This window comes from Drosophila ficusphila, unplaced genomic scaffold (genome assembly GCF_018152265.1).
Source record: "Drosophila ficusphila isolate 14025-0441.05 unplaced genomic scaffold, ASM1815226v1 contig_106, whole genome shotgun sequence".
NCBI lineage: Eukaryota > Metazoa > Arthropoda > Insecta > Diptera > Drosophilidae > Drosophila > Drosophila ficusphila.
Window position 1 is genome coordinate 758056 of NW_025063993.1, and position 9425 is coordinate 767480.

General features: G+C 43.4%; 1 protein-coding gene across 1 annotated transcript; it reads left to right on the forward strand.

The window, feature by feature from the left end:
- The first annotated feature begins 2693 nt into the window (after positions 1-2693).
- LOC122320108 lies at positions 2694-4820 on the forward strand. Its single transcript, XM_043208226.1, has 2 exons — positions 2694-3286; positions 3428-4820. Exons 1-2 carry the CDS (start codon positions 2747-2749, stop codon positions 4322-4324), a joined length of 1437 nt encoding a protein of 478 aa, XP_043064161.1. The 5' UTR covers positions 2694-2746; the 3' UTR covers positions 4325-4820.
- The last annotated feature ends 4605 nt before the right edge of the window (positions 4821-9425 follow it).

A 9425-nucleotide genomic window follows, 5' to 3' on the forward strand; every position in this document is an offset into this window, starting at 1 on the left:
TGGATGCCTACGATGCCCTGCTGACAACAACAAATACTGATACAACAGTTGGAGCTCCGAGCCATAATTCTACGGTGGTTTCTACAGCAGTGTCCTCAGTTCAGCTCCCTAAGTTACCGGTTCCCACTTTTTCTGGCAAACATACAGATTGGCCAGCATTTTTTGATGTATTTTCACAGCTTATAAACGAGAATACGGCACTTTCTAGCATTCAAAAATTCCCATTTCTTAAGCAAGCTTTGCCAGGGGATTGCGATCAGGATGTCCAGCAAATGGATTTGATGGAAGCAAACTATGCAGTGGCCTGGAATCTCCTCGTTAGGAGGTATAATTTTCCTGACGTATAATACCCACCCAGACTACACTGACCATTACATAGAATTCCGTGACTTTAGAAATATAAATTACAACCGCCTTGCCTATGATTTCGATTCAATAAACTGGAATTATATTTTTTGCTTAACGTCTATTAACTGTCAAATTCAACAGCTGGAAACGAACATCAACTACTTATATAACAGACACGTACCACTTAAAAAGAAAAGAGTAAGGCTGAAAGAAAACCCTTGGTTCAATACTGACATTAGGATGGCAATAGCAAAACGAAATAAGGCATTTCATAAATGGAAGAGATATAAAACTGAATCTCATTACAGCGTCTTTGCTAAATTAAGGAAAACCGTCACCAAACTTATTAGTTCGGCCAAGAGAAACTATCTGAGTAGTAAATTTGATAACGCAGCGAACACCAAGCAGACATGGAATCAAATTAAAAGTCTAGGTATAGGAAAACAGAAGCACGCAATAATAGAGAATATAAATGTGGAGGAGTTAAACAATAAGTTCCTTAGCATAAATGTACCTGAAGCATCTGAAAATATATATCTGAACTACCCCCCAACTCATACCTGTGATACTAGATTTAATTTTATATGTGTCAGCCCAAGCGACGTATTATCAGGCATCTGCAGGATAAAATCTAACGCCGTGGGACTGGATGACCTAAGCCCTAAATTTTTGAGAATCCTCACTCCCAAAATCTTGACATATATAACCCACATTTTTAATACAGCAATAATGACATCCACTTTTCCTGATGCATGGAAAGCGGCTAAAATTATTCCTGTACCCAAAGGACGAAGCTGTGAGTTCAGGCCTATATCGATTTTGCCATTTTTATCGAAGGTGTTTGAAAATGTAATGGCTACACAAGTGAACAAGTTTATTTCTGAAAACAAATTAATAACCGATCTGCAATCAGGCTTTAGGAAAAACAAAAGCTGTACCTCGGCAGTCATTAAAATATCCGAGGAAATTAGAGAACACCTAGATAAAGGCGAAGTCACTATTTTAACACTCCTTGACTATAGCAAAGCGTTTGACACTGTTGACCACTTGATACTTTGCACAAAGCTTCGTTCACTGTTTTTCTTCTCTGACACGGCAATTAAACTTCTTTCGTCATATTTGAGTAATAGATGTCAAGCTGTTGTAACGTCTACTTGTTCTTCGTCTTTTAAATATGTGAAACGTGGTGTACCTCAGGGCTCTGTTCTTGGTCCTTTGCTATTTGTGATGTATGTCAATGACTTAGTCAATGTTGTGTGTGATGGTCCACTGATTCACTTGTATGCTGATGATGTACAAATGTATGTTAGTCGTCCACTACATCAAATCAATGAAGGTATTGAGTTTTGTAATGAGCAACTTAAAAAAATAAGTGTATGGGCAAAACAAAATGGACTTGGTTTAAACCCATCAAAATCAAAAGCATTGATAATATACAAAAATAATATCGACACATCCAATATACTCAAACTCAATGTCAATAATTCACCTATTGACTACGTGGACCATACGGCTAATTTGGGCGTCATATTTAATAAAACATTAACGTGGAACAACAATATAAATCAAGCTACTGGCAAGACTTATGGTCTACTGAGAATGTTACATACAACAAAAAACTATCTACCGACGAACATTCGGCTCTTAATTGCCAAAACCTGTCTTTCCCAACTTTAATGTATGGTGTTGAAATTTTTGCGAATTGTGATTCAGTTAGTCTCCGTAAAATCAATGTTTGCTTCAATAATATTGTCCGATATGTGTACGGTCTGAGGTTATATGACCATGTCTCGACACTGGCATGTAATATATTGGGACTAAGTATAAAAGACTATATGAACTTTAGAACTTTAATATTACTGCACAAAATTATTTATTCAAAAGAACCAGCGTACCTGTACAGAAAACTTCAGTTTGCCTCTTCAGAACGTATTAAAAACATTATAGTTAAAAGGCACAAAACATTGACCTCAGAAAGGCAATTCTTTATTCACGCTATTCGCATATGGAATCAATTACCCTCTTCAATAAAAATGATTGGAAATGATATGCTCTTCAAAAGGGCGCTATTAAGAGTTTACCAAAATACAGCATAATGAAACTAAAATTAAAAACGAAAATAAAATAAAAATGAAAATAAGCTTAAAATTATAAAAGTAAATAAAACTAAAACTAAAATTAATTCAATTATTAGATCTTAAATTCAAGCAAAGCTTTTTTAAATTTTAAATGTCTAAATGTTAGTTTTAAGTTACTTTAAGCATATATATATGTTAATTTAAATTCTATGTGACTAGGGCAATAATAAATAAGCAATAGCTTGTAGCCCTGGGAAAATAATAAAATAAATAAATAAATAAATAAATAAATATTGTATAATAATCCAAGGTTGTTATTCATGCACTATATGAATGCCCTATACGACTTGCCTGTCATCGTCAAGGAATGTTCAACGGAATTCAAGCACCTACTCAACGTCACCAATGTGTGTATAAACGAATTCAAGCGTCTCAAAATCGCAATCTCAACTTGTGACCATTGGATCGCATCATCGCGAGATGATGCACTGAAACTCCTATCAACTACTCTCCAAGCCTGGGAGCATCACCTGGGCAGCTCAGGAGAAATTCCAACCTTTTCGATGTTCGAAAATTTTCTAAACAATCGCCTTGTCAGCATCGAAATGATAGAAAGTCGCAAAGGGAACCCATCAGCAAAACCCACATCGGTCCAAAATGCATCGCATAAACCGTCATACAAGCTTCCGAACAACTCTAACAACAATAACATACATAAACGCGGCAGCTACCATACCACCAGCGGAACCAATTCCGCAATGCGTTGCACTCATTGTAGTGGCAACCACATTTTAAGGCGTTGTCCAGAGTTCTTGTCTAAAGATTGTTTTGCTCGAAAACTGATAGCGGAAAACACCAAGGTTTGTCTGAATTGTTTAAGCCCTTCACATAATTGGTCTCAGTGCAGTAGTACAAAGAATTGTTCTCAGTGTGGTCAACGGCACCACACTCTTTTACATTTTCATAGTCAGCCTAATAATGCTAGATCTAATGATCCACAGCATCAGTCAACGAGGGATTCATCCTCATCGGCAAGCTCAATTCAAGCCAACACAACTCAGCTCGTGAGTGCAATGGCCTCGTATAAGTCACCTACAGTGATTCTAGCGACGGCACTGGTTCGACTGCACAACAACATCACTGGTCAGTCTATGATAGTACGCGCTTTAATTGATCACGGCTCCGAGGGAACTCTTGTTACGGAAAATGTCGTCCAAGCCCTTGGACTAAAGCGATTCCCTGTTTCTGCTGAAATCACGGGAGTTGGCGAAAACTCAACAAATAAGTGCAAGCATCGCACGGGGTTTACATTAAGCTCATGTATACACCCTCAGTTCCAAATGTCAGTGGATACGGCGTTTGTGCTTCGCTCTTTAACATCGCCTCTGCCAAAGATGAATATCCACCTGCAAAACTGGTCGCATATCCAAGGACTCGAATTGGCAAATCCTACTTTTACGCGATCCGGTCGAATCGACTTGCTGATTGGCGTGGATGTCATACCTCAGCTCATGCTGCCTGAAGTTCGGAAGGGAGCTCAGGATCAACCAATAGCTCAGCGCACGCAACTGGGTTGGATTGTATTTGGTAAGACAAACCAAATACTTTCGCATGCCATATCCATTCGATGCCATCAGACAAATTTGGAGTCTTTGGTCAATAAGTTTTTTGAACTAGAGAAAATTCCCGAAACTCGACAGTTGACAGCAGAAGAACAATGGTGCGAGGATCATTTCAAACGCACGCATACACGTCAACCCAATGGGAAATATATGGTTCGGCTCCCATTCAAGACGCAGTTCGATTCCTCGCAAGTTCTTGGGAAATCTCGGCAAATAGCCCTTAATCGCTTCCATATGTTGAAGCGCAAGTTTCAAAAACAACCAGCGTTACATTAGCAATATTCAGCCGTCATCCAAGAGTATTTTGATCTCAACCAGATCATCGAAGCTGCAAGCACTGAGGAGCAACATCACACTCACACGCCATTGGGGCAGGTCGGTTTTGCTGTACTAAAGGAGGAGAGTACCACCACCAAATTACGCGTGGTCTATGATGCGTCTTGCAAAACTTCCAATGGCCGTTCTCTCAACGATGTCCTTTGCACAGGCCCCGCGTTGCAGACTGATCTTGGGGGAGTCATACTAAACTGGCGCATGCATCGATATGTTTTTGCGGCAGATATCCAAAAAATGTACCGATGCATAGACATGCACCGGGATGATGCCCAGTTTCAACGGATTTTTTGGCGAAACGAACAGGATCAAATTCAGGAATATTGTTTAACTACAGTGACCTTTGGAACAGCGTCGGCTCCATATACGGCAATCAGGATTATGCATCAAGTAGCTCAGGATGAAAGTGTGAGATATCCATTGGCACAACATGTACTGCAAAAGGAAATATATGTTGACGACGTTCAAAGTAGTCATGACACCGTTGATGGAGCCATCAAAATTCGAGAGGATCTAATTGCTGCACTTCAATCCGCTGGCATGTGTCTCAGGAAATGGGCATCTAATCATCCTGACTTGCTGGTTAACATTGCGCAAGAACATATGTCGAATTCAACCATTTTAGAAGTCGACAATCATGATTCAATAAAAACACTTGGTTTGAATTGGCATCCTAAAAGAGATGTTTATGGCTTTCATATAAAATTCAAAATTAGTCAAGAATTTACTAAACGAGCATTACTTTCCACAGTGGCCCGGTTGTACGATCCATTAGGATTTATTGTGCCAGTTATCACACTGCCAAAGCAATTTTGAAGGACGTCTGGAGTGTTCGTATGGAACGTACTGCTGGAGTTTCCTCGCCATTAGAGTGGGACGAAACACTTCCTCTAGATTTACGAGAACGCTGGAACGATTATATCACGAGATTACCAGATGTCGAGGCAATCCAAGTACCGCGGTGGTTAAATGTTCAGCGTAGCAGTCTAAAATCTCTTCAACTCCATGTATTTAGTGACGGATCGACCATTGCATATGCTGCGTGTGCGTATCTCAGAGTTCAATGGATGGATGATACTGTACATACCCATTTACTTACTGCACGTAGTCGCGTTACACCCACGAAGCCAATGACAATTCCGAGAGTGGAGCTTTCTGGTGCTCTGTTAGCCACCCAGCTGGCAAAGTGGTGCTGCCAACAGCTACATTTACAAGACCAAGCAATGTCGCTTCATTTTTGGTCCGATGCAATGATCATACTGTACTGGATTAATGGAGATCCAATGCGCTTGAAGACTTTTGCTGCCAATCGAGTGGGACAAATTTTGGAATCAATATGATATGAACCCCGCAGATTGCGCCACCCGTGGTCTTACCCCAACGCAGCTGGCAAATCACGATTTGTGGTGGTGTGGCCCACCATGGTTACAGCTACCGGATACGCAATGGCCAACTAATCGCTTGGATCCACCGGAGGATAACGTTGCCAGAGCTGAGCAGCGAGATCTTAAAAAATCAACACTCACTTGTACCACTGCGATTGATGAATCAATCATCACCTCATTTTCTTCCTATAACAGACTCATCTTTGTTGTGGCCTATATGCTACGCTTTGTACACAATTCCAAATCTGCATTGGCATTGCGTCGAACAGGCCCAAAAAAAAAACACAGGAGTTTCAAGATGACATGCTTCAAGTCGTTCGACTGGTGCAGCGGGAAGCGTTTCCATGTGAGATTTCTAGATTACAATCAAATAAATCCTTATCTGGCTCTAATAAACTTCATCAGTTATGTCCTTTTGTAGATCAGCAGAGTAGCTTGCGGGTGCGAGGGAGATTAAAGAATGCTTTCCACATCTCTGCTAACCAACGCACTCCGATCATTCTACCCAAGTCACATCACTTCACTGAGCTTGTGATCCGAAATGCTCATCATAATACACTACATGGAGGAATGGATCTCACACTAGCGACTATTCAACAGATTTTCTGGATTGTAAACGGAAAACAAGCAGTGAAACGAGTCCTACGTAAATGTGTTCCCTGTTTCAAACATCGTCCAAAACCAGCATCGCAGTTAATGGCAGATTTGCCATTTCATCGGGTAAACCCCCCAAAACGAGCATTTGAAGCTACTGGCGTGGACTACACTGGCGCTTTGGAAATTAAGGCATCTCGGTTTCGCGGACATCATACCTACAAAGCATATTTCGCTGTTTTCGTTTGCTTAGCAACCAAAGCAATCCATTTGGAGGCCGTCACAGGATTGTCTACCCAGCATTTCCTATGGGCTTTGCAGCGTTTTATTGGACGTCGCGGATTTTGCAGGCATCTGTACAGCGACTGCGGCACAAATTTTATGGGTGCGGATAAATCGCTTCAATTGTGGAAGAAGGAATTTGTAAAAGAAATGACAACGACTGTGCTGCCTGAATTAACATCTCGCAACATTCAGTGGCATTTCAATCCTCCACACAGCCCTAATTTCGGAGGCTTGTGGGAAGCGAACGTGAAAACAGTCAAGAGGCATCTGTTTCGTACTTTCCAGGGGGTCAAGATGACCTACGAGCAGTTGAACACAGTTCTTGTGCAAATAGAGGCATGTTTAAACTCTCGACCCTTGTGCCCGTTGACGTCCAATATTGAGGATCTCTCGGCTTTGACTCCGGCTCATTTTTTGATCGGTGATTCCATGATGTCTCTACCAAATCTCACCACAGCGGATAAATCTTTGGACTTGCAGTTTTTTGACGGCCAACGCCTGGTAAGACAGTTCTGGAAGCGTTGGAGCGCAGACTGGTTGTCACATTTACAAGCTCGCCCAAAATGGTGGCAAGTAAAACCCAATCTAAAGGTAGATGATATAGTCATCATAAAGGATGATCGATTCCCCCGGCGGAATGGAAACTTGGGCGAATTATAGAACTGCATCCCGGATCAGACAACCTCGTACGTGTGGCTTCCGTTAAAACCTCGTCAGGAATATATAAGCGATCGCTTTCAAAACTTTGTCCTCTGCCTTTAGTTTGCAGCTCAGTAGCTAAAGGTCTCGATTCATCAAATTAACGACAATTATTTTGCACATCTTTGATCCAACACATGTATGCTCTAACAAACACTTGTCTTTTCACAGCGTTTAATTGACAACAAGGGAAAACACTGGAGTTTAATACTGGGATCAGTATTGGCGGGCGGCATGTTCGAGCATCTATTAAGAGTATTTCGTAGGAGACAAAGAGTGTGCTTAATGCAGTTTTCTACGCTCTCGAGACGTCCCAGCAGCACAAAAGACGAATGCCAAAATCCGACGAACCACTCTTTGGCAAGCGGTGTTCGGTGCTGGTCGGCCTGTGTCTTTGATTTTTATACCTTGAAGAACCCTAAAATTTTGATATAACTTAACCTTCGTAATTTAATTAGTTTGTTTTGATATCTAGTGAAATTTGTTAAATAAACTTAATCTTGAAGTTACTTCAGTTGTACCTATTTTTCTCTTGTCAAATGAAAGTCCCCAGAGCGGTAGACGCTCAGCATTGACAACTTAGCATTTGTCACAACATCCGGAGTCCGCTACACCGTTTTAAACACACGTGGACCTAGCCGTACTAACCTTGACTGCCCCGTTTCTTGAATATCCAATAGAGTTTTCTCTACGATCACCCGCGAAAAACCCTGCCTGAGCTTCGTCGCTTCGAGCCGTTGCGAAATAAGCGCCCGCACGTGGTCGCGTTTGGCGTCGAAGTTTGCCTGTGCCGGCGAAAAGATCCCGAGGAGCGCACGTCTGCTCCGTCACACGATCTCGAACCAAAAAGCCAAAAAGGACCCTCTTCTCTTTCTTCCCCTTTTCTCGCGTTCGGGATTTCTGGGATTTCTTCATAGTGCTTTAGATTAAAGTACTGTCTTAAGTCGATAATCGCATCTGTTCTTTTCGAATTCGGCAATTCACTAATATTTTTCTGCAGAAATGTGAAGAGTGTAAGGATGCTATCACGGGCCAGGATAAATTCTCAGTCTATCCAGGGTCCCCTACAGAAATATTTATTATTTACGGAGACAGGCAGGACAAGGAGGCGGGTTTCCTAATTAGGTGTGTGATTCGAGGGGGAAAATCGGGGTTCTCTGCGTGCCGTGATCACGCCGGCGGCCCGTCAACCGGGCGACCAGCGGACCTGGGCAGGCCAAGGGCGACCGATCCCGTTAACCGGGTGCCGGAGCCCTACTAGGGGTGGAGGGTTATGAGCGGCCGATCCCGTCACCCGGAAATCGGCTTGCCAGCCCCGTCAACCGGTTGCTGGTGCTCCAAGGAGAAGGAGGTAGTGAGCGGCCGATCCCGTCACCCGGGAATCGGTTAGCCGGCCCCGTCAGCCGGTGGCCGGTGCTCGGACTACGAGGGAGGGGGTAGGAGCGGCCGATCCCGTCACCCGGGAATCGGTTAGCCGGCCCCGTCATCCGGTGGCCGGTGCTCCTAGCTACGAGGGAGGGAAAGATATGGGGAGAAATGGGCGGCTCCGTCACCCGGAGACCGCCCCTTACTGAAAATAACTTCAAGCCGATGGTAGTTTATATTCTTCTTATAGTTTTATTATAATATATGCCAAACCTAACAGTCCCTACTTCCCTACGCGCACATCCTGGCCACCCCGTAGGGTTGGCCCACGGCCGGCTCACCCGTTCACTCCTTGGGCTCCATGTCCACGTGCTCTGGTTGCTTGGTATTTTCCACTCCGATAATTTGCGACTTGCTGCTCCGGGATCTCAAAGACTACTCCCCGATCGGCGAACAGCGGAGGCTGTTCGAAGCTCTCGCTGCTGCTGCCGACCGCGGCAGCCGCCCTTACGCTGCCTCCGTGCAGTTGTCGACGTCCTGCTTCCTCTGCAGCTTCCCTGCACCCGCGTCTCTCTACGCGATCGTGCTCCTCTCCTCTCGTGCGTGGCTCTCCTGGTTCGGCCGTCGGCTCTGCCGGTAGTCGGCTGCCGAGAGCGTAAGTTTGGAGAGATGGTGTCGGCAATGTTGCCGGTGATGATTCCGGTGGTGTTCCCGGA

Coding starts and splice junctions, on each gene's coding strand:
- LOC122320108 (XM_043208226.1), top strand. CDS start 2,747: ATGCACTATATGAATGCCCTATACGACTTGCCTGTCATCGTCAAGGAA. Junction 3,287..3,427: donor TGATAGCGGAAAACACCAAG/GTTTGTCTGAAT, acceptor AATGATCCACAG/CATCAGTCAACGAGGGATTC.